Source organism: Psammomys obesus, unplaced genomic scaffold (genome assembly GCF_907164565.1).
Source record: "Psammomys obesus unplaced genomic scaffold, mPsaObe1.curated_primary_1811, whole genome shotgun sequence".
In the NCBI taxonomy this organism is placed as follows: domain Eukaryota; kingdom Metazoa; phylum Chordata; class Mammalia; order Rodentia; family Muridae; genus Psammomys; species Psammomys obesus.
This window is the reverse complement of record NW_026596064.1, coordinates 5787674-5809497: the sequence shown is the minus strand read 5'-3', so window position 1 is coordinate 5809497 and position 21824 is coordinate 5787674. Positions and strand designations below refer to the sequence as shown.

Below are 21824 nucleotides of genomic sequence, written 5' to 3'. Positions count from 1 at the left end.
AAAAAAAAAAAAAAAAAAAAAAAAAAAAAAAAAAAAAAAAAAAAAATTCTTTCTGAAATCGCATGTGCTCATTAAGACTTACATTAGGAGAATGTGGGCTAGGAGGAGTTCAGTTCAGTAGAACAGCACACACTTTGAGCTGTGGGAAGCCTTGGGGTTCAGGCCTCAACAGTAAATATTGGGAACAAAATGAAACACCAGAAAAAAATTCCAAGCAATGTGAGATGTCCTGAAGACTTGGCTGTACCACTTCAGTAAAAAAGTTAAAAATTATTGCTGGAGATGAGCCCTCTAACCCTCACCATTCGTCAGACATTTGCTGAACACTGCCAGGTGCCAGGCTTTGCAATGTTTCTGCATTCTGGAGCTTTGAGCAAGCTGCTGAAAATCATGAATCAGTCTGTGACTCACCACTGGGATATCATCAATGAGGACAAACTTTCATCCTTAAAAAAAAAAAAAAAGTAACAAAAATAAGGACTCTTCATGTTCCTAATATATTTGCGCTGAATGTAAGGCCTAAACAGACTTTGAAGCAATGTAACTGCCTTAATTAGCCCGTTAAGGACCCCTCTGAAGTTCTAAATGTGTATAGTCATTTAAGTCACATTCTTACCTGTGTGCAGTTGTAAATCCCTGCAATCCCAGTATTCGGGGAGGCAGACACAGGTAGATCCCTGTGAATTTGAGGCCAGCCTGGTCTACAAATCAAGTCCAGGACAGCCAGAGCTATACAGAGAAATCCTGTCTTGAAAAATCAAAAATAAAAAACGTTGAATTCTTTTGATGGTTCTTTTGCAATGAATAGAAGAAGCTATTGTATATGAATATCTATTACAACCCTGTTATTAATGAAAGACATTATTAATATTATATATTGGGTCAATTACAGCCAAAGAACATTATTAGTATTAGTATTTTGGTTTTTTGAGACAGGGTTTCTCTGTGTGTAGCCCTGGCTGTCCAGAAACTTGCTCTGTAGCAGCCTGGTCTCAAACTTAGAGAGATGTGACTGCCACTCCCCCAACCCCCAAGTCCTAGGATTTAAAGGCCACACCACTGCCACCTGGTCAAAGAATAATTTTTCTGGAGTAACTTTCAACCAAGAGCAAGAAAGACAAGAACAAAGAAGCACTTGCATCCCCAAGGCCCACAACCTCTCATCCGAACTGATGGCCGGGCTCTGCCTCATCATGAGGAAAACACACCCAAAAGTGTACAAATGACTTCTAGAGCGTCATCTTATCGTCCAGTATTCCCAAACAGACTAATTAGCGATAAACTTAATGAAAATATCTTACTTTCCTTTTAGCCAAAAATAACTTTCTACAGTGTCAGTCAACTCTATCATTACACAGAATCAAAAATTTGAAAGATAATGGAACTTATTAAATGTTAACACCAGATACCTTAAAAAATACATATCTGTGAAGGTAGGGAGATAACTCAGTGGGTGAGGGAACTTTCTGTGCAAGCAGGAGGACCTGAGTTCAAATCCGTAGCACCCTGGCATAGCACAGGCCTGTCATTCAGTGTTGAGAAGTGGGGAGAGGTGGATCCTAAAAGCTTGCTGGCTGACCTGTCTAAGAAAACCCAGGTTTAGCTAGCAAGAGAACTCGTTTCAATGCAATATGGTGCTTAATGATAAAAAAGCACTCTGTGTCTTCCTCTGGCCTCTGCACCCAGACACTCAAGACACACACCAACTCATATGCATACAATATAAACATGTACATGATACACACATACAAGGACATATCTGCCCCAGTAATCACAGGATGGAAACAGTGAACATTTGTTAGACACTTAAGGAAGTCACAACCCTGAGCGCTTTCTAGGCATGTTCGGATGTACTGTATCCCCATTTTGCACGTGAGAAAGCCACGTGGGGCAATGCCGTAATTTGTCTGAGGCCGTATCACTTGTAAGCGGAGGGCCAGGACTAGGCTAGTTTCCTGCAGCCACATGTGCTGGCGTTGGGGCTGACTTTACCATGGAATTCTTCCATCTATCCCTGTGAACATACCTGTACATCTGATCCCTCAGACCCACATGGCAGAAGGAAAGGATAGACTCCTACAACTTGTTTCTTGACTACTCCATGTGCTGCTGTCATCATGCGCACACACGTGCACACACACCGAAAGTATGGAACAATTTTAGACAGGAAAGTAAAATCCTAAAGCTCAAAATTCATGGGCCTCGCAGCTCACACTGTTAAATGTTAGAGATTGTGTGAGCAGACTGTAGGTTCTGCAGCTTCCTCTGCAGCCAAATGCGCAGCAACTGGCTTCCAAGGATGCATACATCTAAAAATGCCTTGCAGGTCAGCCAGCAAAGGAGGTTTGTTTCCATGGGCCCCAAGACAGTGCAGCAACTTACACTCTGTGTGACACAGATTGATGTCTGGTTTGTGAGCCACGAGCTGACCTCCTCGGTGGGTGAGCTGACATTGTGACTCTGTACCAAGAAATGGATATGATTTCCCCTTTTTGGGGGGGAGTTATTCATTTCATTTTATGTGTATTAAGTGTCTTGCTTGCATGTAGGTTTATGTACTGTAGATGCTTGGATCCCATGAAGGCTAGAATGTGACACTGGATTCCCTGGAATAGAGTTATGGTTGTTTATGAACGCATGGGTAACAGGAACCGATCTGGGTCCCCTGCAAGAACAGTAAGTGATAGTAACTGCTTCTCTCTCTCTAACTCCCTCTCACTCCAATTCTTTTTTTTTTTTTTTCTTTCATTGACTATATAAAACACAAACTATTTCTGCTTGGTTAGAAACTATACATAGTCAGGCCAATACAATGATCTGGGCCAGTACTTCTCAAGATGTTTCTCTCTTATTACTTTATTTTTAAATTTCTTTGTAGAACTGAATAAAGATCCCGGCCTATTATAAATAGGGGAGAAAACTACACCAACCCTTCAACTGTGGCTTCAGATGTCATTGGTAGTAAGCAACGACACTGCATTAAAATATTGAAGCGTGGTGCTAATGGGTACTAAATTTATCAGCATGAAATCTTTTTATATACTTTTCCATGGCTTGGTGCTTGATTGTAATTTAGATCTCTTGCTACGCACTGTATAATTTGCTGATCCCAAAGCACCGAGCAGAAAAGAGAACACACGCTAAATAGCTTCATAAAACCAGCCGTAGGCTGCAGGGGGAAGGACAGAAAGAGGTGCGCAATAGGAGAAAAGATTACATCAAGAAAGCTTAATCTCTGTCACCCCAAGAACAAACGCAACCTAGAAAAAAAAAGTTGCCTCTAAAGGGAAGAAGGCAGCCGAGAGCTTAATTACTTTTGCTTTTGTTGATTCAAAGTGGTGGAGAGGTCTGTGTACTCAGAGGAGAAACAATAGCAGCAGATTTTTGTGAGCAACATTTACTACTTAAAACAGCAACGTGATTTATGCTTTCAGTGTGTTTCAATTTCAGAAGAAATCTGAATGAGGAGATAGTCTGTGGAAAGACATTCCAATGAACTGGTTAGGCAGGTCCCTGTTTGGAAGGAACACTGCCTGGGGCTGGCCAGGGAGATAGAGGCAGCTTTACGCGAGGGCGTGGAGAGCTACAGAAGGTGCCTACTTCTCCTTTCACCACTCCAGACAGGACTCACAGTTATGACTAATCGTTATTCAGGCCATCTGTTGCCACCCACTGTACCTTCACAGAAGGCGGACTGGGAACCAGGCATTTTCTCAGATAGAAAAAAAAAAAGTGACTTTTGTGTTATGTTTTTGCAATACTAACACCCCTAATACCCCCTCTTCCGGGACCTACATATACCTCTAAAAGTAGCAAGAAAAGAGAGCTGTTATTCCAAAATCTCTTGGTTTTTAGGCCACGCAGGTCTTATTTAGAAGGGGTTTTGTTTTAACAATGGTTTGTCCAGGTTCCGTCATCCTTGTGCCACCTCACTTGTGGAGTCCCAGGAAGATGGAAATCAGAAGCAAGGGACTGACAAATGTAGCCATTACCAAGCATGAGAGAAAGTGTCACCCAGCAGGGACCTATGCTCTTACATACTCCTAAGGAAACTAAGTCCAGAGGGAGAAGTGATGGGTATCTATTAATGGAAAACCAGGAGTGCCAGCAGGGTGGAGACCAGAACCCAAGACTCTTGACTCAGGCCAGAGTGTCGTATTCTGTGGTAGCCAAATTTGACTACTGCACAAGTTTGTTTGCCTTGAAACGTGCTTTATATTTTATAGATCCTCAAACTTAAACCCTTCCCATGGCATGCAATCACTGAAGATGTCCGTCTTAACATATGACATGTTGTTTATTCGAGGAAACAGTGATGGTGTTATTGGGATACTTGCTTCCTTTATCGACTATCCACAAAATGGTTTGTTTTCCTTCTCCAAAGTCTCCTTAGTTTTTTTCCTATTGGGTCAAATTCAAGGACCTGCATAGTTCACAGGGCGCTGGCTGCAAGCCGTATGTATAATGCAATGCCTGAGACGATTTGCTCTCATTCCTTTCATCTGGAGCCGCTGGCATCACTCAGACTGGATCACCCTAAGAAAGCTCCTTCTGTCCCCAAATAGTCAGATACCCCACCCAGTCATCTAAAGGAGAGGCCACTTTATCGAGCGGCGTTTTACAAGACCATGTATCTCTGATTAGAAGAGAAGCAAGCTCAGGAGGACAAATCACGATTTTAGTCCTAAGGTGGTTTCTATTTCATTATCCTGTGCCACAGAGGTAGAACAGTCACACATGAAAAATACCTGCTCACTTTTCATGGCTTTAGAAGGTGTGGCAAGAAATGACTTAAGCAATATCCATTAAGAGCTCTGGGCTTCTTGGCAGGATGGTAAGTGAACGCAAAGGAGCTGGACCTGTTCCTCTTTCTTACTGCTGCTGTTTCATTTTTATAAATACAGAAAAGAACCATATATCTCTTCTATACACAATAAGCTTAACAGACAAAAGTGGCAACAATTAAACTCATGGGGTTGTAGGCAGGATGCTTCTAGTGGATCCCTGGAGTACGCAAATGAGGTGGAGAGTCGAGGAAATGGAGGGCTCTAGCCTGGCTCCCAAAGAGGTGTGTTCAGTGTGCACTGAAGGTGTGAATGTCCTGCACATCTACTTTTACCCTGGAGAGGTCCCTGTGACCCTTCCAATCAGAAGTAATACACACGGTTGTTGGGTTTTATTAGCTTTGTTTTATACTTCGTGCCCAGCACTCACCAGCATGGTTCTTGTAACCTAGTTTGTGGAATGCATAATTGCTTATCTTATGATATTGAATATCATCTTATGATATTGAATATCATCTTATCATATTGAAACTAAGAGAGGACATTTTTGTCATCTCTGTTGCTGTAATAGGGCTTGATTGGAAAGGCGGACTGGATCTTTAGCCGCAAGCAATGCTTTTCCTCACCACGAGCTAGAAAGTGAGACCACAGGCATGCTATCCCCCCTTACATCTCCCCAGCCCTCTTGGAGCTGCTGATGCCCAGGTCAGCAAGGACATGGCTTACAGGTATAATTCTTTTCTTACACTGACCCATCTCAGCTATTTGCCCATTCTCACATTCCTTTCTTTGCATGAGGATTTTCAGGTGACATTAATCAGTTTCTCAGATTTACATAAGAGGGGCTTCAAATTTATGGTCCTTGGGTGTGTTGTGCTTCCAGGAGACTGCTCTTTTGTTTTGTTTGGGGATTTTAGTTACTTGTTTTGGAGATGGGCTCTCATGAATCCCATATTTGCTTCACACTGGCTGTGCAGCTGAGAAGGGCTTTTTGTGTTTTTATTATTATTATTATCATTATCATTTATTACAATTTATTCAATTTGTATCTGGCTGTGGCCCCCTCCCTTATCTCCTTCTAATCCCACCCTCCCTCCCTCTTCTCCCCCTATGCTCCTCCCCTAATCCACTGATAGGGGAGGTCCTCCTCCCCTTCTATTTGACCCTAGCCTATCAGGTCTCATCAGGACTGGTTGCTTTGTCTTCCTCTGTGGCCTGGCAAGGCTGCACCCTCCAAGGGGAGGTGGTCAGAGAGCCAGCCACTGAGTTCATGTCAGAGAAAGCCCTTGCTCCCCTTACTAGTGAACCCACTTGAGTATAGAGTTTATTTGCTACATCTGAGCCTGGGTTTTATGTCCTCTCCACACATTGTCCTTGGTTGGGGTATCAGTCGCAGCAGGGCTCTCAGGGGCTCAGGTTTTTTTTGTTTGTTTGTTTGTTTGTTTTTTGTTTTGTTGTTGTTGTTTTGTTTTGGTTTGGTTTTGTGTTTTTTTTTTTTTTTTTTTTTGGTCTCCTTTTGGAGCTTCTGTTCCTTCCAAGTCTTTCTATCTCCCTCTTTCATAAAATCTGTGCCCTCTGCCCAAAGTTTGGCCTGTGAGGCTCAGCCTCTGTTTCAATACCTTGATTAGTAGTCTGTCATCAGAACAAAACAATAGCCTACAGATGGGGAAAGAATCTTTACCAACCCTTTATCTGACAGAGGGCTAAAATCCAGAATATATAAAGAACTTAAGAAATTAAACATCAACAAACTAAGCAATCCAATTTAAAAAAATGAGGTACTGAGCTAAACAGAGAATTGTCAATAGAGGAATATCAAATGGCAGAGAAACACTGTAAGATGTTCAACATCCTTAGGCATCCGGGAAATGCAAATAAAAACGACCCTGAGATTTCACCTTGCATCAGAATGGCTAAGATAAAAAACTGAAGTGACAATGCATGCTGGAGAGGATGTGGAGAAAGGGGAACCCTCCTCCATTGCTGGTGGGAATGTAAACTTGTACAATCACTTTGGAAATCAATATGGCACTTTCTCAGAAAATTAGGAATAGTTCTACCTCAAGATACAGCTATACCACTCCTAGACATATATCCAAAGTATGCTCAAGTATACAACAAGGACATTTGCTCAACCATGTTTGTAGCAGCTCTGTTTGTAATAGCCAGAATTTGGAAACAACCTAGATGTCCCTCAACAGAGGAATGGATACAGAAATTGTGGTACACTTACACAATGTAATACCACTCAGCAATTAAAAACAAGGAAATCATGAAATTTGCTGGCAAATGGTGGGAACTAGAAAAGATCATCCTGAGTGAGGTAACCCAGAAGCAGAAAGACACACATGGTATATACTCACTTATAAGTGGACATTAGTCAAATAATATAGGATAAACATACTACAATCTGTACATCTAAAGAAACTAAGCAACAAGGAAGACCCTTGGGAAGATGCTCAGTTTTCACTCAGAAGGACAAACACTATAGGCCATTGGAAGCAGGAGAAGACAGGGAACAAGACAGGAGCCTACCACAGAAGGCCTCTGAGGGTGGCTTTTGAGTTTCTGATATTCCTAGTTCCTCTTCCAGAGTACTGACATTATAGGCATATATCACTGTGCCTGCTTTATGAAGTGCCGGGGCTCGAACATGGAGCTGTGCATTCAACACAAGGGTCCTGCCAACTGATCTATGTCCCACCCCTTTCCAGGAAAGGCTCCAAACTGTCATGTGAGTCGCCAGATGATTCATATATCTTTCCATTCTTTCTAAGTACCACCATTCATTATCTTACATTCCGTGTTTCATATATTTATGCTAAATCCTGTTCTTTCAGTCACTCCCTGTCTCTGGGATTTTTTTTTTAAATAACATCATTATTCCTTCAGATTTCCAATAAAAATGAGCTCATCAGAATTCCTGCTGGTGTCAACTTGTAGTACTGTATTGAGCCCTTTTCACCTCAAGAAGGGTTGTTTGGACAGGCTCCTTCCATCAGGACTTAGAAGTTCCTTGGAGGAAGATTTTTTTTTTCCATTTATTAACTTATTTTACGGACAATCTAAATATAGCTGCAGGTGTCAGCTGGATGTGGGGACCACTAAAATGCTCACTGCCAAGAAGCACTGTTAACATATATATAGTATCTTATGAAGATTGTCCCTGGGGCCACAGCAGACATTGTAAATGACTGGACTCTGGCCTATTGTTCTAGAATAAGTGCATATTTTTCATCTCTTCTATTTCTCTCTCCACATTCAATCTGGAAGCATTGTTCTGAGTACCCCCAACAGAGTGCCATGCACTTTGTAGACTATCTTTGCATGCTCGCTCAGTTAAGAACTTAAATGACATTTTAAATCTTTTCCAAGGAAGACACTTGAAGGAGCGACACCTATGATCAAGAAAATACAAGCTGAGTCAGTCAAAGAGAGTATGACCAACATGTATGAAATCCTCGAAGATTTGATAAAAAGTGTTTTTGGTAAAACTTAGGGTAATGTAATTTCATCTACTTCTTTCTGACAAAACATACATAGTCAAACATTCAGTGGATATATCTTATGCATAGTGTTACTCTTAAGCTTTGTTTTGTTGTTGATATGGTCTTCCTAGGGTGCCCAGGCTAGTCTCAAACTCATGAGTTCAAGTGATTCTCATGCCTCATCTTCCCACCTAGCAATTACTACACATACGTGCTTCCCAAGTACCATGCCTGGATTTGCCTTCTAATTTTCTAAACTCCATAGTGTAGTAAATCTTTGCCTACTTTAGAATGTACACTGGTCTAGGAGTTTCTTCTCTGTCTTTACAGTTTTATATCATCGCACAGTCACACACTCACACACACTCACACACACACACACACACACACACACAGAATGAGTTTTGTCCCTATAAAAACGTGTATTTAAATGTTTGTCCTGGCAGTTTTGTCCATCAGAAGTGTCCACGTGGTCTGTAGAAAAATAGATACTGTCATTTTTCCATTAATTTCTGACACTGTATCTAGAGTGATACCCAAGAAATCCCAGCTCTTAACAAATTGTAATTTTGATGCTATTCGTCCTGAGAGAATGTTTTGCAGATTAAATGAAGTCTTGGATCTATGGAGATCTGACTTCACTGTTCTGCTGAGAGTTAAACCCAGATGTATCTGTGTGTTAATCCACCAAAGTTCATGTTCTTCATCACCCCACTGGAGGAGAAAAGTGTTATCCCACTTCACAGCAAGTAACACATGGTTTTAGAAAGAATGCCTATATAGAAATTTCATTTTTTTTCTTTCTTCATTGATAATTACTGTGCTTGGGATTAAAAACCCACAGTTTCCAAAGAGAGCACATTTTTTTAAAGATTTTTTTTTTATTAATTACATAACCATACAAACGTTATCACTGAGGATCAGAGCCATGAAAAGTATCGTTCCAACCTCTTTACGTGCAAAATTTACATCTAGAAAATGTTTGTCTTCTTTGAGTAGTCAGTATCTGAGACTTCCTCATGCAATCTGGGAGGCAGAGGCTCAGAGACATTCTGTACCTTTTCCAAGCTGACCAAAATAGTGAATGACAGAGTTGGACTAATAGCAGACAGCTGGCGCTTTGCCTCCACAGGCCGAACCCTTTAGATTGCCTCTCATAGCAGCCAGGGGAGCAGGCTAAGAGCTCACAAAGCTCGGGTAAACCCCCAGCCCCCACCCCAGCTCATGGGTATCAGAAATGTCCCAAAGGTCACTTGGATCTCAGTTGTCTCATCACTATAGAAAGGTGTGACGGTCACTAGTGCTTTTCCCAAATTCCCATAATTCTCTGAGAGTTTTCCAAGCTTTTCAGGTTCAAACCATATCCCTGGCTGAAGGAAAGCCTGTGTTCTTTCTTTGAAAGTTAGCATGCTAGGATGTCGACCTGTGAAGGTTTTGAGAGGACGAAAGGTCACCATCAGCTGTCCCCATGGCTGCTGAAATCCCTGTCTGTTTATCTGTCCTTTTCAACTTCTTCACTGTGAATGCTTACACACTGAGCACAGTGTCTTAAGTAACTTTGCTGAGGTTACACCAGAGACAGGTGTTAAAGGAAACTATTCCCCTGGGGCTATCATTTTGAACTCTCCCTCTGTAGAAGGAGAGGGAGAGAGAAGGGAAAGGGTTTCTTTTCAGATTAAACACAGGGACTGCAAACACCTTCCCCCAGGCAGTACATTCTCTGCCAGTGTGGGCTGCAGTTTACCCGAACACCAAAGCAAAAAGCAAACAGCCACTTTTGTAAGGGAAGAGCTGTCAGCTGTCAAGGGATATTTGTGAATTTCTAGAGAAGAAAGAAAGAAAAGAAAACCCTTGGCCTCATTTTATTAAGCAGTCTGTTTGTTCAAGGTTGAAATGCATATGTGTGTTTAAGGTAAAGTCCCTCTGTTGGCACTCCTGAACAAAGTGATGTCTTCCTATTGGCTAGGCCATACAAAGAAGAAAATAGAAAAACAGTCTGCTGTCGGAGACATCTAAACTCAGTCTAAACTAAGTGTGGAGTGAACTTCCCCGCAAGCAGCATAGGTAATAACACAGGGATTCCATAGGAATTGCTGGAGCATTTTTTTTTGTTTGTTTGTTTAGTGAAATGTTTTCTTGCAGTCCTGTTTTAATTGTATTCATAGAATTTACTCTACAGTCCAACAGCTGAGTCAATTACTAGAGCTTCTACGGCAAAGGTAAGAAGTGCTGGAGAAAAAGGAAGAAGTGATGCCCAGGATGAATTCTAGACGCTATAGATACACACTGTTTTTCTATCATGTCTTTCTCATACTGTTCTCATCACAGACGGTCTGCCCATGCATTGAATGGCTGCTCCAGTTTCCAAGAGGACTTAAATACCTATCCTCATGAATCCTTCAGATAACTTGACTGTAATGAAAGGTGCCATTAAAGGAGAAATTTGCACAGCATGGCATGAAAATCACTAGACACTTCAGTCTCCAACAGATATTTGCATTTTTCCCAGAAAATAATGTATGGCCAAAATGATTTCATTTATAAGCACTCCAGAACAGCTAATGGACATGTAAACAGACAGCAACAATCATAAAGAAAAAAAAATCATGGACATATGACCATTTTGTACACAATTTTATCAAATAATTATGCATTTAAGTATCTGTCATAAGCGAACATTAGTTCCTAATTTTTTTTCTATAAATTCCTACCAATAGAAAAGTTAAACTATAGTAAATCTCAACAACTATATTATAGCAATTAAAGGTGGTTTTGTGGAAATTAGTAAATAAATTCTATAACAGAAATATAAAACATCATTTCATGAAATGTATTTATGATCCTCCAGCTAGGAAAGCAGGAACACATTTTATCTAGAATTCCCAGTGATGACACCTATCAGAATCCTAGAATAATTTTCAACCAGGCAACACACAACCACAACTCTCTCCTACAGATCAAAAAGAACAACAGAAACCAAACAACAAAACACCCACTCAACAAAGACAAGACCAGATATCAGCAAAAATTACAAATTTTCCAAACCCTGATGCCTAGATGCCAACATAATAATACAATCAATAACTGCCAGGACAACATGTTTTTACTAGAGCCCAACAACCCCAACATAGTAGGTCCTGAAAAATTGCAATGCAGCTGAAGCACAAGAAAAAGACCTTAAAAATAGCTTTTACGAATATGATACAGGTCCTTAAAGATGAAATGAGTAAATCCTTGAAAAAAATCAATGATAAAACCAACAATGGAAGGAAAACAATAAAGAAAACTTATCAAGACTTGAAAGTAGAAATACAATCAACAAGGAAAACCCCAAAATGAGGGAAAGCTGGAGATGAAAAATCAAGGAACTTGAACTGGTACCTCAGCCTCATAAAGACAATACAAGACATGGAAGAAAAAATTTTAGGTATTGAAGACATGATAGAAGAATTGGATATTTTGATTCAAGAAAATGCTAAAATCTAAAAAAATTCTGGCACAAAACATTCAGGAAATTTAAGACACTATAAAAAAACAAATCTAAGAATATCAGGAATAGAGGAAGAAGAAGAAACACATGTCAAAGGCACAGAAAATATTTTTGAAAAAAAAATCATAGAAAGAAATTTTCTTAACCTAAAGAAGGAGATGCCTATTAAGGTACAAAACTCATATAAAACACAAATAGGCTAGACAGGAAAATAAATTCCCTTTAGCGCATCATATTCTGAACAAAGAATTTTAAAATCTGCAAGGGAAAGAGATCAAGTAATGCATAAAGACATACTTACTACAATAATTCCTGAATTCTCAATGGAGACTCTAAAAGTCTGTGATTTTCAGACTCTAAAAGCCTTTGAATTTCAGACTCTAGGAGACCACAGATGGCAGCTCAGGCTACTATACAAGCAAAATTTTTAGTCATACTAGATCAAGAAAATAAGACATTCCATGATGAAACCAAATTTAAGCAATATCTATCTACATATCCAGCCCTCTAGAAGGCCCTAGATGAAAAATTCAACCTAAAGAAATTAACTATACCCAAGAAAATACAAATAATACAAATAATTTCAGACTAGCAAATTGAAAGAGGGAACGCGCACACACACACACACACACACACACACACACCACAACTACAAAATAAAAGCAATCAAGAAACATTGCTCATTGATAACTCTCAAATCAACAGTCTCAGTTACCCTCAATAAAAAGAAAGAGACTAATAGAATGGATGTGAAAACAGGATTCATCCTTCTGCTATATTCAAGAAACACGTCTTAACATCAAGAAAATATATCAGATTAGGGTGCAAGCATGAAAAAGATATTTCAAGCAAATGCACTAAGACACAACCTGTTATAGTCATTTTACTATCTGACAAAGTAGATTTTAAAACTAAGCCGAGAGATAGGGAAGGACACTGAGATACTCACCAAAGGGGGAAAAAAATCTGCCAAGAGGATTTTGAAATTCTTAACATAATAAGGACCAAACAAAACGGCACCCAAGTTAATAAAGGAAATACTCGTACAGTTTAAAACATACATCAATCCTCACATACTGATAGTGGAATACTTCAGTATCCCACTCTTGCCAATAGACAGGTCATTTAGACAAGAACTAAACAGAAGAATCTTGGTGCTTACTAATAGTATAAAGTATATGGAGCTAATAGTTATATACAAAACATTTCACCCAAATACAATAGAATACACCTTCTTCTTAGCACCTTGTGGAACCTTCTCCAAAACTGACCATACACAGAGACATGAAGTAAATCTTAAAAGATACAGAACATTGAAATAGCTCCTTGAATCCTATCTGACCATCATGGATTAAAGCAGACAAGCTTACAAACAAATAACTCAATACCTCATTACTTAAGCAAACAAAAGTCAAGACAGAAATTAAAGACTTTTTAGAATTTAACAAAATTTAATATACAACATATTCAATTTCCAGAACACAATGAAGATTATTCTAAGTGGCAAGTTCATAGCACTAAGTGCTACATAAAAAGAATTGGATAGATCTCAATTTAAGTGCACACCTGAAAACTCTAGGATGAAAAGAAGAAATCACACCTAAAAGGAGTAGATGGGAAACAACAGACTCAGGGCTATATAATAAATAGAAATAAAATAGAAATAATCAAACAATACAAAGAATCAATAAAACAAAGAATTTTACTTTGAGAAAATAAATAAGATTGAATAATCATACTCCAAACTAATGTAAAGGCAGAGAAAGAGAAAGACTATATGCAAATAAACAAAATCAGAAAGTGAGAAGTGGACATAACAGACACTAAGAAAATTCAGAGAATCATAAGGACATACTTTAAAAATCTGTATTCCACCAAATTGGGAAATCTAAAAGAAATAATTTCTCAATACACACTATTTAGTTAAGTTAAATCAAGTCCAGAAAGCCTCTGCCCTGCAGACTATCAAAGCAGATGCTGAGCCTGATGGCCAACTGTTGGACAGAGTGAATGGAATTTTATGTAAGAAGTGGGAAATAGTAAGAGCTGGAGAGGATAGGGTCTCCACAGGAGAACAACAGAACAACAAAATTTGAACACAGGGAACTTCCCAGAGACTCATACTCCAACCAAGGACTATTCATGGAGATAACCTAGAACCCCTGCACAGATGTAGCCCATGGCAGTTCAGTGTCTAAGTGGGTTACATAGTAATGGGAAGAGGGACTGCCTCTGACATAATCTGATTGGCCTGCTCGTTGATCACTTCCCCCTGAGAGGGGAGCAGCCTTACCAGGCCACAGTAGAGGACAATGCAGCCACTTTTGATGAGAACTGATAAACTAAGACCAGAAAGGAGAGGAGAACCTCCCCTATCAGTGGACTTGGGGAGGGGCATGCATGCAGAAAGGGGAGGGAGGGTGGGATTGGGAGGGGAGGAGGGAGGGGCTTATGGGGGATACAAAATGAATAAAGTGTAATTAATAAAAAATTAAAAAAAAATCAAGTACAGATAAGTATTTTTAACAGACACACAATCCGTAGTGAGATAGAGGGAGCAAGTAAAAGTCTCAGAACAACAACAATTAAAAAAGAAAAAAGAAAAAAAACAAAACAAGGCTGGATGGTTTTAGCATAAAATACTAAGCAGACTTTCAGAGAAGAGTTAAAATCAGTATTCCTCTAATCATTGTACAACACAAAAACTGAAGGACTACTACCCGATTTGTTTTATGAGGCCACAGTTACCTTGATACCTAAATCACATAATGACTCAACAAAGAAAGAGAATTACATAACAACTTTCTTTATGAACATAGACGTAAAAATACTCAATAGAGACTGAGTTAAATAACTTCAGACTGAATTAAAGAACATATCAAAAAGATTATCCACCATGATCAAATAGACTTCATCCTAGAGATGTAGGTATGGTTCAATATACAAAAATCAATAAATACAATTCACCAAATAAACTAAAAGAAAAAAAAAATCTCATGATCATCTCATTAGATGTAGAAACAGACTTTGACAAAATCCAAGATCCCCTCATTATAAAAGTCCTGGAGAGATTAAGGCTATAAGGGACATGCCTTAATATAATAAGGGCAGTTTACTGCTAGCCCACAGCTAAAATCAACTTTAATGGATAGAAACTCATAACAATTCTATCAGAATCAGAAACAAAACAAGTTTGTCCATTCTTCAATATAGTACTTGAAGTCCTGGGTAGAGCAATATGTCAACCGAAGGCAATATTAATTGAAAACAAGGACGTCAAAATATGGTTTTGTTTCATAGATTATATGGCAGTATACATAACTGAATCCAAAATGTTCACCAGGAAACTCCTCAGATGAGAAACACTTTTAGCAAAGTAGCTGGATAAAAAAACAAACTCACAAAAATCAGCAACCCTCCTGTACACAAATGGCAATCAGACAGAGGAAAGAAATATCAAAGAAACAGCACCCTTCAAAATAGCCTCAAATATTATAAAACATTTTGTGATAACTCTAACCAAGCTTGTAGTAGACTTTCATGATAAAAACTTTAAGACACTGAAGAAAGAAATTGAAGATAGCATTGGAAGATTGAAAGATCTCCCTTTCTCATGGAGTGGTGGAATTAACTTAGTAAAAATGGCCATCCTACCAAAAGCAATCTATAAATTCAATGCTATCCCTACCAAATTCCAACACAATTTCACATATCTTGAAAAGACAATTTTCAGCTTCATATGGAAAAAATCAAACAAGCAAAACCAGGATAGCTAAAACAGTCCTGAACAGTAAAAGAACTGTTGGACACATCACCATTCCTGATTTCATGTTGTACTACAAAGCTACAGTTGTAAAAAACAGCATGGCATTGTCATAGAAACCGTCATGTTAAGCAATGGAATAAAACTGAAGAGTCAGTAAAATGAATCCTAATGTCATTCTGCTACACTCGTTGTTCACTGCTTTGCTCAACCATTATCAGAGAAGTCTCTTCCTGACAAGGATGGGAACATATACAGAGACCCATTGACAGAGAATGATGGTCCTTGGAACACTCAGCCCTGAATGGGATGTCTCTATCAAATCCTTCCCTTCAGAGTTTAGCAAATCCTGCAGAAAAGGAGCAGGAAGGGTATAAGATCCAGAGATGGAGGTAATCAAGAAAACAACACCCTTTCAGTCAACAGGATTGACACACATACTGAACACAGAAACTGAGGCTTCAAGCAAGTGGCCTGAACAGATCTATGCTAGATAACTCCTAGAGATGACAGAAGTGTCACGCCTCCCTCCGTACCTAACCAAATATGCGGAAGCAATCACCAAATGATACCCACTTGTAAATGAAGATTTAGTTTGCTCCAAGGGAGTATCACTAGAGAGATAGTCTACTATTAAGGGCAGGCTGCATGCCCAGCAATAAACTGACCAATGGAAAATGAACTCACTGGCACCTTGTCTGATAATCAAGTCCTGTCAGGACTTTTCTTTTGTGTATTGTCATGTTACAGTGACCCCCCCAACCACAAAATCATTTTGCTGCTACTTCATAACTGTCATTTTGCTACTGTTATGAATCTTCATGTAAATATTTGACATGCAGGAGGGCTAACATGCAACCCCCGAAGCGGTCAAAACCCACAGGTTGAGAACAACCTACTAAGGAGTCTTTCCTTTTCAGTCAGTGCCTGTGCTAGGAATAGAATCTCGGTCCCATTTGAAAGAGCATCCAGTGCTTCTGATGGTCGAGTCATCCATCTCTCCAGCCCAACACACTGATTTTTAATGTTCAAATTTTTCTTACAGAAATTGTCTTTAGTTGAAAATTTTAGCCTTACCTCCTCAAATTTCTGAGTTCCTTTAAGCTATGCTTTGATGTTAACAGTTTCCCAAATGTGGACTACTTTTTTTTTCCTCCCATTTTAGTCAATCTTATTCAAATTTCAAAGCCTAATTCCAAATCACTTTTTCTGTAACATATTGCTGATCTTTCTCAGTCTGACTCAATCATTACTTTGTAACGTTTTTTTTTTTAAGAATATTCATGCTTCCAAGTAAATTTCCTAGACAATTTTATACTGATTTGCCTTTAGTGGTATCTCATGATCTTCTCAAGGGAAGAAACAATTATTTCCTAGTCTGTATCATAAGAAACAAGACATAAGCAGTTGCTAAATAGTAAGTGTGGTTAGACTTACACACATGGTGGAAATATTATGTAAATATGGATTATATAAGTAGAGTGCCCTGATAGGTACTGTGCCTTATACCTTTACCAAACACACACACACACACACACACACACACACACACATTCATGCACGTGCACATGCATACACACACAGCCTAGATATTAGTCTTTTGGATTATGTAGAGCTGAAGATTTCTCATATATATCTTCGATGAATCAGCAAGGATTTATAAACATGGAGCATTTTAGGCAATTACCAGTCAATTTTCTTAAAGAAAAACATAATTTAGTATGAAGGATAAAGAATAAATAAGTGTAAAGGAGTCATTTGTTCAGTATTCATCACTGAAGAGAATGTTTAAGTGTTAATACTTAATCTATGTTATGAACATATTAGAAGCATTTTTGCACAGCTCCTAAGTAATATAAATCTGAGAAATACAGTAATATAGCAAACAACAGAATCATGAACCATTAAGGAACTTGAAAAATAGACTGAAGAAGAAGAAGAAGAAAAAGAAGGAGGAGGAGGAGATAAAAATGAGCAGACACCAGAGGAACACCTCCTGAGAAGCCTCTTGAAATAAGTCATATGTCGGCTTGTAACTGCCTCTGTGTATGAAGTGATTTTCTCTCGCACCCATCCATTCTCCCCAATCTCAAGACCCACAATTGACTAAGGCTGGTCCCCAGCAAGTGGCATCCAAAGTGGGATTTCTTTTGAGACATTTTACTCATACTCATTTACTAACCAAACAGAACTAATTTTTAGTGGCATAAAACAGATTTTAATTTAAAAGACACACGGAATCCACAATTTAATACAACCTAATTTAACATCTACACTTTCATTTCCTTTGTTAAGAATGAAGCCAAAGCCAAGCATGTTGGCACACACCTGTAACTCCAGCACTTGGGGAAACAGAGGTAGGCAGATCTCTATGAGTTGGAGGCTAGCCTTGTCTACAAAGCAAATTTAGAACAGCCAAGTTACACAGGGAAACTCTGTCTCGGAAAACAAAACAAAACAACAAAAACAAAATAAAACAAAAAGAACCCGATCAAAACATCATGATTCCATTTCTTGGCCATATCAAAAAAATCAATAAAATATAGAATGAATTTCTCAATTTCTGTCCTTAACAATCTGACATGCCTTCTCATGCCCATTATAAAGTTGCATTTCTTGTGCAGTGAGAAAAGAATTGGCTGAATTCCCAACTTATTAAAATACTATATTGATGGGGAAAGCAATTTATGTGTAGACTTTAGAAAGTGTTCAGCAATTAACCTATAATGGAAATGAGAAAGTCTGCTGCAAAGCAGTGGAAAAGCAAGCCCCACACAGTCCCACAGCAGTTGAGAAGGACTAGAAATCTAAAAGTCTCTGTTTTTCTAATACCCAGAGCAGAACACTAACTACTGGCATCCTACACAAATTCACTGTATTTGACATGCGTGCTGCTAAGGCCTGTTGTAATTTGGCCCTGTCTATGTAACTGCTATTCATATCTAGATGTTTACATAGAGATCAAGATAAGAAAGTATTGGAAGTTTACAATTCATATTCAGCTGTAATCTATGACAACTGTAGATTCTTTGAGTTAGAAACAGGGCATCCAGAGAAAGATAAGCTTGTTTGTTCAATCAAATTCATTCTTTCTCTTCTTCCTTGCACATTTCAATACACCAGCGTCAAAGCACCTTATCGCTTTTTTGCCTCTCTGGCAAGACCCCACTGCATTCTTTCTGAAGCCCTACTATGTGCTCTTGAGCACTCAAATGACAAAAACATAGCTCCTAATTCCTGAAAAGACAGAGCAATAAACGAGTATAGTGTTGTGTAATACCAAACAATGAAAGTTTTTCCGATGGTTGTTTCTGAGGGATGGCATTTCATTCTAGTGGGTGGAACTAGTGACAGAGAAAAGGTTCCAAGAGAAAGCAGAGCAAAGAGGGAACTGAGAGAGATAAGAATTGGAGAGAGAGAGGAAAAAAACATAAAAATGATATTTTGAAAGAGAATGTTTTCAACAATAAAAGGAAATAACATGACAGTCTGGAACATTAGGAACCCCAGTGTCTCGGTGTACAAACTATAACAGTGACTGTGAGTGGGAATTTAAAAGCTTGTGATTTTAAACTTTCTAACTTTCGCTATTCCTGTGTAGCCAAGAATAGAAAATCTCTTGAGTACAAGAACTCATAACTTCTTTAAGGCAGGTACACCTTTGCTTGGAATCATCTGACTGTTCTTCATTGTACAGGATGAGTTTCAAATTAACAGGAATACCCCTGACCTAGCCCAGAGGCAGAAGCCACTGGTATGGTTTCACCACTTAATGAAAAGGTAACAGACCTAAGGTCCTAACAGCATGAATAAAACAATGGAAAAGCCTGGAAAATACAGCTTATACCTCATGCATGTTCCTTCTAACTTTACTTTCTGAGCATCTGCGTGGAAGTCACTTTCTCATACAAGAGTGGAGAGTCAGATCCATTTTCTGCTTCTCTAGAACCATGGAAACTCTGTCAACATCATCCTTTCTAATGTGGGCGTAACATGAAGAGCAACTCAGAAAAAAACAACAACAGCAACAAAAATGTAACAAGTCATTTCCCACCTCTGTCCCCACCCACTGCAGAGGCGGAGAACGACCCAGAATCTAAACAGAAACAAAAGCAAACCCAGCTAATCGTTTCCCAGGTGAATTGATTTGCTCTCTTTTTGGTAGTCTGGTCTGTTCAGAGCCATATACTTTGAGTTGCAGACACCCTGGCCCACACACTGAAGAGGATAGCTCATGGCACTCACCCACATGGGGTCACTGAAGTCTGAGTCTTGCATTCGAATGCAATCCATGCTAATCTCAATCTTGTTTGTTGCACCATTTTCTGACGGCTCATCCACAAAGTTCAAGTCGATGGGCTGCACTGAACATATAGGCCTAGCACAAGAAGGGAAGAAGGTGTGTATTACCCACTCGGAGAGACCACAACATTCAATGGACTAGTGATGATGAATATTTTCTGCTTCGATGTTGTCAAGTCCTTGCTTAGAGTCAGGAAGCTGAGGTTTGAATCTCAATGATTTACTATTTGTGTAATCTGAGAAAGTCAACCTAAGTCCTCCCGCTCAAGTAGGCCCCATGATCTCTGCTGGATGAATTATGGGCTAACAAGGATAGATCAGGGGCTGTGCTTTCTGCAGGTCCTGGAAGGTCAGTGGTGAGCAACAATCCTTCTGGTGTTCCTTTTTTCATCTTCATAGGTACTTATTAAAACCTGTTTCTGATTAAAATAATAATGAACGGTTTTGATAGAAATATATACGCAACTAATGAAATGGAGTCATTCACTCTCTTAGAGAATGAGTCTTCAGGAAAGAATCCGTTTTGAGACTGGGGAAGATGTTTTGGAGAGTTTGGGGTGGGGGCACTTTAAGAATGTCTACAGGGATATTACTTTGCTGTGCTGATGAGCTTTTGGTTTTGGAAACTAGAAAAAGGAAACTACTTTATTTTAAATGCAGGTATATTATTGAAGGTAATAAATTTCCAAAAATATAACTTTTTGAACTGATTCTACATATGATCTGTAGTCACTGAATTTTCAGCCATTTGTGCTTATTTATTTTTAAACAGTCCAGGTGTACTTCTTGAGGATTTGATACTTACTGTTCCAGAAAGTCCCAAATATGCTGGAACACCTCTGGGCTGAGGAACTCACTTGTCTGGGTGCTCTGTGACATGGCGGATCGGTAATAACTTTCTTTCCAAGAGAAATGAGCTGGGGTTTCTACGAAACTTAAAAGGACAAAAAAAAAAAAAAAATGAAGCTAAGATTATAGTTTCTGTATTCAAGAAACTGGTCAATGAAATAAAAATATAAACTACCTGGAAAACACCAATGAATCTATAGAGTCTTACAGACATACTTAGCACAGTTCCTAAGTTTCACAATTGCTGTTTCTTTCTAAAGCATCATGAGCCATATTCCTCCATAAATCAGACAGAACTTCCCTTGCTAGACAATCGAGTCTTTTTTTTCATCAAATTCATTTCTCTTAATTAATAGCACTGTTATTGTATGCTGTACTTACAGTTTCCAACACAGTGTAGATTTCAAAAAAGAAAATAAACACCCCTTCATTAAGTCTGAAGGCAAGGCCAACCTATCATTAGACCTATTTTATAGGTGCCTCAACTGACTCTCTGCCCTTTCTGCCTCCAGCAGGTAAAAAGTAGAGTTGAAAAATAGAAGTGATTTCAGAGAACTTAAGTTTCACCTTCAGATTAATAACTTCTCTTGTAATCACAACTTTAGCATAACACTCCAGGACAATAAACATAAGCTTTGGGACCAAAGACTTTATTTTTTTAATCACTAGTTGCTGACCATGGAGTGTGTGGAGGTGCTCCTTAATTAGAGTTAGGATCCAAGGTTAACTGAGGGATAAACAAACACCGGGACTCTGTGCCAATTAGTGTCATTTCAGTTGGTTCATTTTGCTGCTAGATCCTCGAGTATGCTTTTTTTTAAAATTCAACTTTGATCTTTGTTTATCTAGAGTGAAACTCCAGCTCTCTTAGTTGATATATTTTCCAAGTCGGAACAACATTATCTGCCCAGATAATCTGGGTAGTGATTTGCTATAATGATCAGTGGGCTAATTTTACCTCACAATGAAATTAGTTCTGCCCTTAAATCATTGCTCTTCATATTAAAAAAAAAAAAAGTTAAATTAATAGTGTGTAAGGGCATTCAATCTTCTCTCTACCATTTCAGTGGTTTATTCTGTATTCTATTTAGATGGTAGGAAATGACAGCCCTGGGCTTATCAACAAATGCTTACAGAGCTACCGTAGT

At 38.9% G+C, this 21824-nt stretch overlaps 1 protein-coding gene across 3 annotated transcripts in view; it reads right to left on the bottom strand.

Moving 5' to 3' along the window:
- Tp63 (tumor protein p63) overlaps window positions 1-21824 on the bottom strand; it is a 203968-nt gene that overhangs the window by 107835 nt on the left and 74309 nt on the right. For all 3 annotated transcript variants that reach the window (XM_055625057.1, XM_055625058.1, XM_055625059.1), the window contains exons 2-3: window positions 20633-20761; window positions 19771-19903 (exon numbers count right to left, since the gene is read on the bottom strand). In XM_055625057.1, coding sequence (XP_055481032.1) covers window positions 19771-19903; window positions 20633-20761 — 262 coding nt within the window. The remainder of the gene's footprint in view (window positions 1-19770; window positions 19904-20632; window positions 20762-21824) is intronic.